Source organism: Pollachius pollachius (genome assembly GCF_949987615.1).
Source record: "Pollachius pollachius genome assembly, chromosome: 7".
Taxonomy (NCBI): domain Eukaryota; kingdom Metazoa; phylum Chordata; class Actinopteri; order Gadiformes; family Gadidae; genus Pollachius; species Pollachius pollachius.
In genome coordinates, this window is record NC_136940.1 from 649,838 (window position 1) to 665,504 (window position 15,667).

Genomic DNA, 15,667 nt, shown 5'->3' on the forward strand with positions numbered 1-15,667 from the left:
TAGCTTGAATGCAAATGAGGAGGAGAGAGGCGGGTCAAGGAGGGTGGGGGTGTGGCCCTGAGCAGCTTGCGGCCACGGTACCATGCGCTCTGTTTAAAGTGGATGTATCGCAATGGCGAGGTGCACACAGCCTTTGGCTGTGTGTAAATATTCTAGAACACTCCAGGTGCCCTAGCGGAAGTCCTGGAGCTCTATATCTAAATAATATATTATGCATAGATATCTATATCATATAATATATATTATGCTGGCCAAAAGCTGTGTGCGCCTCCAGACGATATTATGAATATCAAATGACTGCGTTGGGTTCTCCAACGTCTCTGGTTCTTCCACATCAATCTGAAGTACACTGAACCGAGACATGGAGGAGAAAGGTATTGCTTCCTGCTGGAGCCTCGCTGCCTGCTGACGAGCCACTACCGCCTCGTCAGCGGGCTGCGTGACTTGGGTGGCGGTGCCTCGCGGCGGCGGCAGGCAGCAGGGCTCCGGCGGGAGACAATCACGGGCAACAATCCCTTTCTCCTCCTTGTCGCGGTTCACGTTCTTCAAGGAGTCAAAGCCAAATTCCCTTTCCCCCCCAAATTCCTTCTCAACCATGGCTGAGGTAACCCCCACTACGTGTCACATTGTGGAAATACCAGAGACGTCGGAGAACCCGACGTGTTATGCACCATAACACCAACAGCAGAACGGTTATCCAAATAACAAAGAAGGGTACAACAGTCATAGTTCATTGTCTCATTGGTGGGCCAAATTCTCTGGGCGGGCAAAGCAGATAAGGGGAGGTATGACGACATGAGGGGAAAAATTCCAAATCTGCGCGTCTGAGCTTTGTTTTTTCAAAGGCAGAGCAGGATACCTAGTGTTCGTTTTACACCTAACTCCATTTCTAGCTACTAGGGGACCATAGGCAGGCTAGGGGAACACATTAATGTTGGAAAACCTCATAAAGTTAAATTTTCATGCCATGGGATCTTTAACTGGGTTTAAACTGTAGACAGTTAAGCACATTCTCTCCTCTCGGACTGCTTCTTGTTGGAGCCCCCCACCGGCCAGGAAAGGTAGTGCCCAGTAGTAATAAACCATGGCCGCTAGATGGCAGGAGATGACTATGAGTCTGGTGCCACACCTGCAAATACAGGACAGAATACAAAATGGATGCATGCAAGTATGTGTGTCATTTCACCTGCTGCACTGAGACAAGATGGATGGACGCTGAGGGATGTTAGATCACGTTTTATTCACATGTTAACTATCATGTTCATGTTTACATGTATGGACATTGGTTCAAAGAGTGTACACTCACTGTTGGTCACAATGCTTCCTCACTATGGGGCCTGTTACAATCCCACTGTTTAGGGGCTCTGGGGGAGGTCAAGCGTGATAGACCAAAAATAGAAACGAAAACGCGTATTTTGAAGACTATAAAGTCATCAAAATAAACAAACTCATAAAAGGTAATTCAACACAACATAAAAAAGTAGAGATTAATTATGATTTAACAATGACTAACAAATAATAAAATAAGCTAAATTATAAGAAACCAGACAGGTATTCAAGAAGTCAAACATAACATATCTTAAGAAAAATACAAGATCAACTTAAAATAACGAGTACACAATACCAACGTTCAACATACAAATGACTGAACCAGTTATGTCATTCAAAGAAAATGATAGCAAGAACAGACTAAACAATATGGACGTAGCATCCATGGCATCCCCACATTTCTGAGGGTATGGATCTAGAGTGTTCGAAAAGTCGATTTTTGCAGTGGAAACAATTCATATTTTGGGCTGGGGCTTAAATGGAAGCCTTGAAAATATCCCAAATGCAAATTTCACTATTTAAAATATCTTAAAATACAGTAATACTATTAAAAAGAACCCAAAATACAAGGTTCCTCTTTAAAATATTCTAAAATACAATGAATATTTTGTCAAAATCAAAAAGGTAGACCTGAACAAAGGTCAAAATAAACAATATTATTGTATATTATTACTATTAACATGGGTGTTTTCCCCTGAGTAATTTTACAGAAGTGAATGAATGGTTAACAATGATAAAATGAACAAGAAGATTATTTTATTTCTGCTCAGACTCAGAGGAGCTGCAAACCAGACATGTAAAGTTTGTAAAGCTTCTTGAAAGGTTTTGGTTTTTACATGAGCATTTTTGAGGGTCCTTCTGGTGCTAGTTTTCAAACTGGATATCATAAGCAAGGGGGCCGTTGATAGCAAATCCAATGTAGAAGGAAACCTTTTCTGTGCTTAATCCCCTCCTTGTTGTACCAATGTATGCTGGTCGCACTGGGATTTTTAGTTTTCCGTAAATGGCATACACCTCTCCTACCTCAATCAGTCCAGTGACACGCTGAAGACGGCTGGTTATTTCCTTTTCCCTAAATATGTCCCCGGTTAGCCACAGTTTTGCCAAGTCACTGCGATGTAGCTTAGTGAAACATTCATCAAGTTTTGGTTTGGAAACAAGTCTTGCAAGCTCATTCTCCTTCCCCAAGTAAAAATGGGAAATAGTACTCCTCTTTTGAAACAATATGGATAGACGCTTCTGAGAGGACTTTCGGATTGCAGTTACATAGGTCCTGATTTCTGTTTCTTGTGGTGAAACAGGCCAGAACAACAGCAGTGCCAGGTAGTATGGGTCAGGGAAGAGATAATTCAATGAAACTTCTTGCAGAGTTTCCAAAAGAAGATGGCAGAGTTGAGTATATCTTTTCACATATGTACTTTTGGGTTTCAGCAGGTAGAGTATAACACTTGACCAAATGAAGTTGATTTTTTCCCTTGTCTTTTGTCTTTGGTCAGTAAACTGATTATTTTCTTGGATGTAGGCGTAGCATTTCACAATTTCCTCCATCGTGTCAGCACTCTTGTCCAAGTGCTGCAGTATCCCAGCGAAAGTGTCAGCATGCATCTCCTCAAGCACTGTTCTCTGTTCTTCAACCAGCATCTTAACATTGAGGTTTGGATTGCAGTCTCTTTCTCGTTGTCTTTCCCCAGGTGAAGCACAAAAAAGCATTACATACTTTTTAAAGTGATCTGAAATGGTACGGTGATTTTTTGAATGATATTTTCCTGAATTGTTTGCCTTTATGTATGTGAAGTAGCAATCAAGGATTTCAAATGATAGTTTGACCTCAGGTTTGAGACTAAGAAGAAACAGCTTGTGGGCTTCGATGACTTGAATGTAACGGTTGTTGACATCATTATCGTCCATGTGCACACTAGTGATGGGGAGACTTCCTTTTAGAAAATTCTGCAGGTACTTTTTTCTCAATGGGTCACTCTCCTCAAAGAATGGTAATCTGCTCAACATTTCAAAGACCATAAAAGCCACCTCCAGCAACCCCACATAGCCAGCGTAGTTGTACGATGATTTGGCAGCGTTGTCCTCAGATTCATCATCCTCCCACGGTGCCTCGTTCAGTTCATCCTCTGCGTTTGCCAGCTCTTGGGCTCTTTTAAAAGCAGTGACAGCCTCCTTTGATGAACTCATATTTGTGTCCAAGTCTTCTGGACTACAAGGTGGACCATTCTTTTTACTTGGTATGTTGGATTTTAGTTGGTTCTTGTACACTTGTCCAATCGTATTTACGGTGTAGGAATTTTCTTTGATTTTCTTTGCCTTTTCTGCCCAATTCAACGCCTCCATAAAATCACGCTCATTGAGGTACAAATACCTTGCCAGCGCCTGTGGAATGGAAGCACTTTGAACCAACCGGGAAGATGCTTTAGCAAAGATGTCTTGGATCATTCCTTTACCCTGCTGTTTATGAATTTTCTCTATGAGGGTAGAAAAATTATCTCTTTCATCCCCATCTTTTCTGCTTTGCCTTTGAATCAGGATACGTTGAATGGATCGTTCTAGATTCCCTTTGCCGATTTTTGGTGTGGTTGTGAAAAACAGATCACAATGAAGTAAGGACATAATTATGTCACTCACTTTCACCAGGTATGTCCTCTCCAGCTCTTCAATGCAGGCAGCTGCAATGGAGTGATGCAGGATGCGCAAGAATCTATACCCTCCCCATTCCTCGTCTCGGTCTATGATGATAAAGTTTGAATATGGCTTCATTCCATCCAGAACATTGTCTTCATTCCAGTTGAAAATTCTAAGTCCCAGATACTCTTCGGAGAGTGAGATAGAGATTTCAGAATCAAACACGTAAGTTTTTAATAATGAAAGAAAGGCAAAAAGTTTTGCCTTCTTTGTGCTGAAGTCAAAGTTTTCCAGGGTATTATGAACAAGACCATCAACATATTTAGGGTCAAAGTTACTCTTCATGATCATGAAGCTGTAGAAGTTTTCAGGTTTTGTATGAGTTTCTCTGAGCTCTAGAAGCTTTTCCTCAAATTCCACCTGTTCTTTGGGTGTAATGGAACTAGTGATACACAAACTTGGTGTGGAGTGTTGACGGTAGAGGTCCTGTGGGCTTTGAGAACGAACACAGTTAAGTATTATAACGTGGCAGCTTGGTGTGTCAACAGTTCGGCTTAAGCAGCTCTCCTCAATGGCTATTTTGATGCAGGTCACAAGATTTTGGGCATTCACAGTGTCCTTTGAATCATCAACCAGCAGCAGAACTGGAGATGGTTTCTCATTTTTCAACATCATTAACTCTCTGACCTGAACGGCGATCTCTGGGTGCGGCAATGTGTTGTCTTTTAAAACTGCACATCTGAATTGCCGACGGAGGCCCCACATTACATGCATGGCTAGGGTGGTACCACCACACCCGGGATGGTGAAAGAGATTCAGCAGTGTACACACGTCTACAGAATGTTCTGATTGAGATTTGATCATTTGCTTCAGCTTTTCATATTGGTCTCTTTTGATGAATGGCTTTGCTTTGGGCTTTTCACAAAGATAGAAGTTCCACCATTTCACTTTACCACCTCTGAAAAATTCCTCTTCAACTCTGATTTTAAAATCATGGAACCCTTTGCTGTGTTCGTCGTGAATTTTCTCACATTGATTCAGACACAAAATATCAAGAGCAGTCATCAGGTCTTTCTGCTTCTGCGTCAGAACAACGAAGGAAGAGTCAGACGATGGAAGTAGCCTATCAGACGACTGGTCCAAGGGTCCCAGAGCCATCACGGTGCCGTTGATCTCACTCAGGCTCAGCTCCCATACCGCCTGCTGGCTGATGTCACTGTCACACTTCCCCTTCACCATCAGCCTCCACTTCTCAAACGTGCTTTGAGACTCACAGATACTGATAATGTTCTCTCCTTCTCTGTTTTTGTAGAAGGCATTGTACGTATCAAAGATGGGGTCTTTCTCACTCAACACGGGGGAAAGCAGAAGAAAGATAATGAGAGTTCTGCCCTGTAAGAGAACTTCTGGTTTACAAACAAATGAAACCAATTGCTCCATATCTCTACATGCTTTTCTGAACCAAGTCTTGTAGTCCAACACCTTGCAGGACTCACTGTCAAGGTCCTGCCGTCCATTGCAGAACACCCAGCTGGTCTGTTTGTAAAGGTTCAGTTTCTTAATCACATCCCCGGTCTCTCCCACAAAGAGAGCTGGGTCATGCTTATTGGCCACCCGTGATTTTCCGTAGGAATGACAGAGTCCGTCGATAGCTGCCGAGTTTGGGTCAAAGTCTAGAACACAGAACAGTTTCAACGTCTTCAAAAACTGGAGATACTCCAACTGTTGTGGGGCGCTCTTATTCACAACAACAACATATTCATTATAGAAGCCAAGAGAGTTCCCTCCACAAGTTAGCAAGTTCTTCAGCTTCTCCCCCTGGTTAGCTTCTCTCATCAAACCTTCCTTTGGGCAACACTGCTGCTTCAGTTGACCTATGTTCATATCAAAACATAAAGGCATGAATCAATCAACAGTGGCCATGATTTTTGGATAAAGAGCAAAAAGTTCTTAAATGAATGAATAGCTGAACCTATTGGTATACCCTTGTTCTCTGCGATACATTGCGATATGAAAAGCTACAGGAATGCCGTTTGAGGTTATTAACAATCCTTCTTTTCTGACTACAGTTGCTGGCAACTTACTTGTGTTGTCAATCAAGGGGTGGGACACATTCATATCAGAAAAACATTAGGCTGTATGAACTATTAATAAAGTATCTAATAAGATACAACATAACAGGGTGGCAATATGATCTTTTTTATAATAATAATTAATCCAGAATTGATGCACTCAGTAAACATTAGAGACTACTAATGTCAAGTTTAGTTACTGGTTAGTCCGTCTCTCCTCATTCACCATGTGGTGCAAACCTGAAACATTCATGTGATCATAACTTTGTTATTTTGCCTTTACTACGCGATACTCAAAGTGTCACAATAATCACGTAAATTGATGAGATTACCTTTATTGAACATGTACCTGTGATTTAGTCATGGTCTAGTTCTAACGCATTTTCTCTGACAAGTCAATGTATGCTCATGACAACATATAAATAGAAATTATATTTTAATGTTGTATTACTTTACTTTAATAGCCTAAACATAATTATCCCTATTAAAAAATGCTTGAATGAATTAATGGCCAAGATGGCTGTCAAGCTTTATATTAACCGGCCAAATAAAATTCCACTCGGCAAATGGTCTGTAAACGCCGGCTAGTGGAAACCCTGGCCCAGGTCAAGAGATTATTCAGTGGAATTCTAAGTTCAGCCTTTACAAGGGAGGTTCTCAGATCAGATCTCTTTACCCATTTTCTGTTTCAGCTCTTCCTTAAGATCTTGGCGAGGGATCTTCGGTAGAACCCGCAGCATGGCCTGCAGCCCTGTGTCCGGTCCGTAGTGTTGTAGCATGACGTCAGCCAGGTCTGTGGTGTCCTTGACTTCCAGCCGGCTCTGGGGGATGGCATCATTGGAGCACATCCTTAGCTCTCTCAGATAGAATCTGAACTTCTTCAGATCGTCCTTCCCCAGATCATCCAGGATTCCCAGGAGCAAAGACCTTGCAGTGCCATGTTGGACAGGATCCGGTGGCCCCGGATCTCTAGCGGGCAATGGGGCTGTCTGCAAAAACACAAAGACACACACAGTCAACATACCAACCTGCTTCCTTAGGAGATGAGTAAGAATAAGGATCTGTATAACCTGAACGCAAAACAACGGGGCATAATAGTGGTTTCATAAACTGTCCACTATGAAAATATCATCCATCCTTGTGCCGTGTTGAGATTACAAAATCCCACTTTACTACAATTATACAATCTATTAACATAAAGTGGTTAGCTTGTTTGTCCTCTTCGCAATTAAGGATGAGTCAGAAAATTTGATTATTCGATTATTTGGTCCCGAGGGTCAAAGTCGATTTTTAACATTTGGACTGTTAACATTCTTTCCCATTCAAATAAACAAGAATTAAGGGACAGAACTAATGTTGGACACCTCGAAGGGCATTATCCCGCTTATACCATGGTCACTAGTTATATTTTCATGCGTTTTACAATCCAAATATAAAGTTTCTCACAAGCCATAACTTTGTTTCCCTGGTAACGCCTGAGGGTTTGACTAATTCCTGGAGCAACCATTACCTTCCCATAAGGTTCTTGCAACGGATCGTTGTTCACTCCTCCAGTAATTAGGACGGACCTTAGCTACGACTTGGCAACAGGAGGTACTCTAGTCCGCTCAGCCATGAGCCAGAGAGCTAACGTTATGCATTCTACATATTTATCATTTGAAATTCGTCCCAGCCTTTATACCACAGATATTCTAGTGTCTATATATATATATATAACCGCGTTGTCTGATTACAGTTTAATTCCTTTTTCACAATTTGCCAGCTCTCGTTTTGAAGACCGAATCCCCGCGCCATTCGTCTAAATGGGAATCGTGACGGTCTATACTTTCAACATAAAGTGTGCATATTTATAATTTGAAATTCGTCCCAGCCTTTATACCACAGATACTATAGGGTCTATAGCATATAACCGCGTTTTCTGATTACAGTTTAATGCATTTTTCACTATTTACCAGCTCTCGTTTTGAAGGCTGAACAGACAATTTGACTGGACCTTTTTGAGTTAAAGATCTTAAGTGATTTCTTGCCGATGATCCATGGCTGCCTTTGTGAATGTCGGCACACATCGAATAATCGGTTATTCATTCATACCACCCACTGATTATTCAACCATGAAAAATTTGAGTTATTCACATCCCTATTCACTATGGTGAAAAGCGGTAAATAAGGCGTTTTCCAGCAAGCAGCACTAGTCCTTCAGAGGATAGACTGAAGCAGTACAGAAAGAGTATGGCCAGAGAGTGTGGGCGGAGCTACAGCAGCAGGGAGGGTGGGCGGAGCTACCGCAGCAGGGAGGGTGGGCGGAGCTACAGCAGCAGAGAGGGTGGGCGGAGCTACCGCAGCAGGGAGGGTGGGCGGAGCTACCGCAGCAGGGAGGGTGGGCGGAGCTACCGCAGCAGGGAGGGTGGGCGGAGCTACAGCAGCAGAGAGGGTGGGCGGAGCTACAGCAGCAGAGAGGGTGGGCGGAGCTACAGCAGCAGAGAGGGTGGGCGGAGCTACAGCAGCAGGGATGGTGGTAGAAGACTCGCTCATCAACCCACTTGTGTGCGTAACGGCGGATCTTGAGGATAACCACTTTAAAATATCCAATATGACAAGCTTCAGAAAAAAGCTAAAATCGCAATTAATTTGTTATTTGTTAGAAAATCTAATCGATCTAGAGCCCAAAATTATTAACATGAAAACCTTTATGACGATTAATTAAAATATTAATTATGATGCAAGAATTAGGCAGTCTTACGGTCGGTGTCCAGGGGGTCTCTCTCCTGGGGGCCTCTCTCCTGGGGCTCTCTGTCCTGGGGGCCTCTCTCCTGGTGCTCTCTGTCCTGGGGGCCTCTGTCCTGGGGGTCTCTGTCCTGGGGGTCTCTCTCCTGGTGCGCTCTCTCCTGGGGGTCTCTCTCCTGGGGGTCTCTGTCTTCTGCAGCGTTGGGATCGCCGCCCCGCTGGCCTTCTGGACCTTTTTATGGGGTTTCTTCCTTGAGCGAGGCTGTGAGGATGTAGCAGCCTCTTCTTGGGATGTGCTGGTGTTCACGACGGCATTCAGGACAGGTTCAGGATTGTTCTTCAAATCTCGAAGCAATGCCAGAATCTTCACAGCAGGACCACTGGGTACTTTTAGGTCTAGAAAGTCCTGCTTCTGGAAACACACAAGACAGTCCCCAGACACGTGTCCCTCTAGGAGCTGATCTGCGTGTTTGCCATCTATCTTTGCATACTCTGTTATCCATTGGTAGACCTGCTCCCTGCTCCATCGCTCCACGTACTCTGGATACGGAGACTGAAAGGTGTGGCCTTGCTTCAACAGTTCCAGGTGTGCTGTAATTTTAACAGCAGTGCCGTGTTCTTTGGTCAGATCTAAAATGTCGCCCTTGTCAAAGAACTTGATATACTCTCCTAATACCTCTTCCTCAAAGAACCTGTGAGCGACAGTCGGGCTGACTTTGACCCGAGTTCTCAACCACTGACACACCTCCTCCTTTGTCCATTTATGAATCTCCGGTTCCATCTCAGTTACAGGGTCGTCCATTTTGGATCCCCTACAGTGGATAAGAGTTGACAGTGAGAACACCTCTCTCTCTCTCATTTTAGATACAATACTTGCATGTTTTCATACAAGGGCTGTCAATTGATTACAACAAATATTGATATTAATCACATTATCAACATTTTCTGGGAAAGGGCCCCAAATTATTTATCTATTTAAGTACAGTTTAAAATTATGTAGTTGTTGCTTTATCAGTATCAATAAAATAGATTAGTTGTATTTTGCAGTGTATGTATGTATTATATATGTTATATATAGCCTATTAGTTTTGTTAAATGTCATGAAGCCTAATAAGATACATTATGTAAAAAGTTCTTAGTTATAGCGTAATATAGTTTAATATAAGTGTAACAAGGGTAAACACAAATGCCACAGTGGCCGAGGCAGTAGTGACGCTAGCTCTTATATCAAGAGGTTGCCAGTTCGATTTCGTCAATGGTCTGATCTACTTTACTCGTATAGTCCAACTTATTGATTCAATCTGCCTCTTTCTTTTTAACATTTTAGTAATATTTAGTACGATAGCATGATAATTATACGACGTAATGACGGGCTGCGACCATGGGCCTATTAAAGGAAGGACAGCGGATTAAAATATGGCGCCCATTCATTCCTATGAAAACTCCTCAATGGCGAAGGGCAACATCAAGGAGAGATTTGCTTCTGCATCATGGGAGCCAGCCACGCCCTTGTGCATGACGTGCGGGATGCAGAAATATTCTCATTGTCTAGCATTGTTAGCATTGTAGCATCATAAGCAAGAGGTCTGTCTACACATCCCTCGGCGACTTTAAGTGATAAGAAGTCAACACAGTGCCTAAAAACCATCAACGTCATTCACGTTAAGTAAAAGGAAAAACCTCGGACACGAGAAGTTAACTGAGCTCTCTCTGATGCCGGGCCGAAACAACTTTTGTTTCACTACGACTCCTTTCAGATGCCCACCCCTCCTTCTCCTGTAAAAAATAAATAAATAAAATGGCTAATAAAACGCTTGAGGTGGCGTATTGAAAAGAGAAAACTTACATTTTATTAGTACATGGTATAAAGATAATCATGAGCCTTTGATTGATATCCAGACATTTTTTTGCGGAGACACGTTCCTGTTCCCCACTTGTACTGGAGTGACCGGAAGAATCTACTTCTGGGCCCCTTGAATCGAGGGACCGGTCCACAGCCAGTTTTAACAGCTGCAATACCAGGCTTGGCCGCTGAGCACTGGTGGATTGCGGAAGTATGCACTGCTCCTGGGGCCCTGGTAGACACAGAGCGTCCATGGGCGGGACAAATTTGCAGCATAAACCAATGAAAGTTGTCGGCAGGAGGTGCAATTTTTAAACGGTTTGACTCATAGCCCCTAGTTTGTGTTTACAATGGTCGAAAAAATATTTACGACTTCAAATTTACTGTTAGGCCTACACATTTGTGACTTTAGGCTACGTTTACATGATGACGGTCTGAACAGAAGACGCAGAAGTGGCGTTGCGTCTTCACTTTTTATTCCGCATTTAGACAAGCGTTTTTGGGAGGAAATCTGCGTGCATACGGTGACGCAAAAGTGTGTGGATTTCGATTGGGTATGCATGTCAGGCGGCTAGGTGGTGCTGTGATACACCATCGCACAACACCACCATGTCTGAGCGCATGCGTAGAATCTTCCTTCTTCTCTTATCTGCACCGCGAAAACCAAAACTAATACTATCGGTACATATCCTGTACATTTCGTGGAAAGACTCCTGTAAATTTATTAGAGCTGCCAGAGCAGCTTGACGGTCCAACGCATGGAAATAATCCAACACGTGGTTATTTCCCTGTACTGGCGCTGTATGTGACGTCAACGCGTACGCGACGTGAGCAGATCTGAGCAGAGTTTTGTGTCTTGGCAGTGTAGACGGAAACGCTACGGCGGAGCGGATTCAAGTTTTCCACTCTGGAGGGTGGTTTCAGATTTTTGCGTTTTTAAGCCCCAAAAACGCCGTCACCGTCTAAACGAAAGGCACTTCCGCTAAAAATATTTTGTCGTTTTTACCCGCAAGCGTCCTCGTGTAAACGGGGCCTTAGTGAACGCATGCTAAAGACTTTTGCTACGTTAATACGGTAACTTCATAAATCTCCGGCTATCCCCTCATTAATCATCATGATTTTCCCCTACGTTAAACACATTCGCGTACCGGCGCACCGCACGGACTCGTGGTGAATGTCATATCCTCCTGGCTTCAAGCACTTCCATCGACAAAGTCAAAGCAGCCACTCGAGGGAGAGCAGGGCACGGCCATGAGGTTGGTTGGGCGCGTGTAACCTTAACCGCGCTGTACGTTATCATGAGAAGCGAATTGCGCTGCAAAGACGCTTTGGTTGCTGATAAAGTATCGCTGCGAATATTTCTGTTCACATGTCTGTCTGTCTGTCTGTCTGCCTGTCTGCCTGTGTGTCTGCCTGTCTGTCTGTCTGTCTGTCTGTCTGACTGACTGACTGATGTATTTTGTGTATGTCCAGTCAGACTTGTCTCCCTTGTTCTGTGTGGTCTTGTAGGCTACTGTCCTGTGTGAGCCGAATCACCTAAATGAATTCCCGACGATTTGTGTCGTTTGGTATTAATAAAGACTTGTCTGGGCTATCTATCTACACTATTTAATTAAAAATGATTCACCTCAGGCTCCATGAATAGCGGGAATAAAAGACAACAGATATATCCCTTGACAATTATTTTAAGCATGACTACACGCAATTGGTTGGTTAGATTGGTAGTATGGAGATTAAATGAAAAAATAGCCCCCAAGTGGCTAAAATAGCTAAACTAATCTAAAGGGTGAACATAGATTGCTCCTACACATTACGTTTCATACTACATTATAAACCATGGTAGTTGCAGTCATTTAATATGCCCTCAAAGCATAGGCCTACATTTTACAATAACATTGTAGATTTTAAAATAATAAACACAACAGCTATAGTTTTTGGAAATATTTGTATTGTATCAAATTGAACAAGTCAGCAAATGCTGATAAAAGTGTGCACATTTTGAGAGAACTTAACGAACAAACCTGTGTAGATGTCAAAGAGTGAAAGAACATCAGATCATCACAAAATTGTAAAATGGAAAGGTGTGTGTGTGTGTGTGTAAATGGCACGTGAGGGAGAGAGAACATGGTGCAGCTGACAGCACTGTGGGTAATAAGCTTACTAACACCCCTCACAATGTTGTCAGCTGCACCTCACCCCACGGGTCCACCTCACGACACTTGGCCTCATGCACCATCCTGTACATTTGAAATTTAAGATCCTGTCTAGTTTTGGGTGAGAGCATTTTAAAATCCTCTTGGAGGCTTCGTAAGAATAGTGGGTCCGAGTCCTCTGGAGGACGACTCTGACCCACTACTCGATCACTCACAGCCTCTATGGCTGTGATGAGCCTCTCGTCCACATCAAGGCTGCGAGTCTGGCCTCTGCCCCGTCCTGTCTGTGTCCTGCTGCAAGCTCCTCGGCCGGTGGTGTTATCTGGTCAGCGGCCTGTGCTCTCCCTGGTGCCCCCTGGTCCTCGACCGGTGCTCTCCCTGGGTCTGCCTGGTCTGTGTCCTCGCTCTCACTGTCACTCACTGGCCCTGGATCTGCCATGTTGGTCTGGCTTTGGCGGTCTTCCATAAATGGGTCTATAAAGGCCATTATGCAGGCATATTTCCATGGCTTCCCTCCACCTGCCCCTGCATCACTCCTCCTCCTTTTCTTTTCCTTACTGTAAGTGTCTCTGAGACCCTTCAATTTTTTGTTGCACTCATTAACTATTGAACACAAAAAGGAAAACACAGCTGTCATTATCACTGTCACTGACAGCGATTAATTGTTTCACTTCTTATGACAAATGTACTTATTGTAAGTCGCTTTGGATAAAAGCGTCTGCCAAACGGTCATTTGTCAGCTGTCTATCCTCAATTAAACTGCATTGAAGTGACACGTTTGTTCCGTGCATTATTCATTTGCACTATTATTGCATTATTATGCGTGCATTATTCCTTTGCACAACGTATTACTCCTTTGCACAACGTATGTATTTTCGATATTTGAAAACGATATCGTCCCATTCAGGAAGATTGGTATGCTAGGATCTCGGTTGGCAGGCATGTATCGCACCTACTTTACAATAATCTCAAGCGTTTCATTAACTCACACACCAGACCAACCAACCACGCGTGACACCTCCGCTCAGGCCAGAGCCTTTTTGTTGCGATCTCTGAAATGAAAAGGGCTCGGATCGTACAACACCGGGTGCCCAGCTACAGCCGCGATTCACTTTTCAGTCGACATTTTGTACAGTCAGTAGGGACCAAAAAGTAGGTAGGAACCAAAGTGCCGGTGTTCGGTGTTCCCTGGGACCCACGCAAGCGAAGAGCGTCTACATTCCGATTGGCTGTCAGTGTTTTGCCGCCGAAACGCGCCATAGTAATTTGCATAAAGTTCAGCCGTCTTCAACTTGTTTTGGTCGCTCTGGTTGCTCACGTTTTGCCGCTGGTAGCGTTAGACGCTTGCGTCGCTTGTGTCGCTCTTGCCCATAGAAAGTGAATGACTTCCGGTGATTTGGCAGCTCAATTCGCTTCTGATGTGAACGCACAGTTAAGGTTTCCACTTAAATCCAGTTAATTACCTATAATAATAATATAATAATTATATCGTTATTCTATAATAAGAATGGTTCTTTCGTGTTAGAAAACTCTATTCTAGAAGTGGATTTGAATCGCTGAAACACTCCACAAGTTAAACTAGTTTTGCCTACGCAAGCCTACCCCGACTTCCTGAATATAATGTAACATGGATATATACATATAGAATAATATGGACTAGGCCTACCTATCTGCCTCCTCCTCGGACATCCGGAACCCCGAGGTACCCGCTGGGTCGGGATGAACCGCGTTGTGCTAGGTTAAGGCTTCATGAACTCATCTGTCAGATCGATGCGTCTGCGCACTTTGAACTTCCTCGTCCATGAGAGGACTGAGTCACGTGTTTTTATCTCCGTCAAATAGAGCGCAACAGTGACCCCGCCCCTTTATGAACGGCCCTCTCTAATATGTCCATGGTATAGGGGAGAGTGGGGGGGCTGTGATGGAGAGAAGCACATGGTAAAGCTGCATGTATGTTTTTTTTCCCAATAAACAGTTTTTTGAAATTCAAAGTAAGTTTTTAACATATCAGGTATAATGACTGCTGTGTCAAAGCAAATGTATCCACGTGTAAAAATATAGGTCATACATGTTGGTGATTTGCTATAAAACCATGTGAATAAATTAGCTAAAGATTTGCCTGAAGTGTTAAACTAGGCAGTTTTTTTCAAAATGTTGGCTGTGGGGCAATGTGAGCCACAGGCTGTGGGGTAAGTTGAGCCAGGCGTTCAATTTACCCCACCATGATGCACTGAAGTTAAGTCAAGGCTCTAAAGACTTAACGTAAGTCTGGTATTTCAGACGATGTAGGCGCGTTAGGACGGCTTCTGGAGGAGTTACGGGAGACATGAATCATAGAACAGGCCAATTACAATGGCTATTGTAAGAAATCACTTTTAATTGGTTAACAGTAATGGAATCACATTGATCTGAATAATCACAATTAATTATTTATTATGTTCTACCTCATTGATTTCATCTGTAACTCTAAACCCTTGAATCAAACCCTCACACCTTTATACACCCTGAGTGAATATGTATAAACAGACACATCCCAAACAGTGAGGGTAGAGAAAATACACACACAGGAATAAGCCGCATTGATATAAACCAAAAAGATTAGAATTAAAGAACCAACCGTTTGATAGATGATTATTATTTTCACATGTGACTCTGTGTAGGTTTTCGGTCAGCAGACTGAGTTGTGTTAACAATATCATTGGTTTTTCTGTGCACGCACACACACTCACACGCACTAACCCCTGCTTCTACAGCCGAGAGACTCTCTGAGAGAGACTGGATCTGCTCCTGAAGGGTCTTCCTCTCCAGGAGGATCCTCGTCCTCTTCTGCTCCTCTTCCTCTCTCAGGGCCCCCACTCTGGCCTCCTCTTCCTCCCTCAGGGACCGGTGAAGCTGTTCAAACTCTGCTCTGATCC

The 15,667-nt window shown here is 43.4% G+C and overlaps 1 protein-coding gene across 1 annotated transcript; it reads right to left on the reverse strand.

The window, feature by feature from the left end:
- Nucleotides 1–1,241: 1,241 nt before the first annotated feature.
- Nucleotides 1,242–14,547, reverse strand: LOC307078221 (sterile alpha motif domain-containing protein 9-like). Its single transcript, XM_079739930.1, has 4 exons — nt 14,419–14,547; nt 8,773–9,568; nt 6,709–7,021; nt 1,242–5,834 (listed from the first exon to the last, which is right to left on the reverse strand). Exons 1-4 carry the CDS (start codon nt 14,439–14,441, stop codon nt 2,194–2,196), a joined length of 4,773 nt encoding a protein of 1,590 aa, XP_079596056.1. The 5' UTR covers nt 14,442–14,547; the 3' UTR covers nt 1,242–2,193.
- Between the last annotated feature and the right edge of the window lie 1,120 nt (nt 14,548–15,667).

Excerpts from the sequence above, each read along its gene's own strand:
- LOC307078221 (XM_079739930.1), bottom strand. The coding sequence starts at position 14,441 with ATGTCCGAGGAGGAGGCAGATAG. Across the intron at positions 9,569-14,418 it reads TCCGAGGAGGAGGCAGATAG|GGGATCCAAAATGGACGACC; the intron begins GTAGGCCTAGTC and ends TATCCACTGTAG. Across the intron at positions 5,835-6,708 it reads AGAGCTGAAACAGAAAATGG|GTCAACTGAAGCAGCAGTGT; the intron begins GTAAAGAGATCT and ends ATATGAACATAG.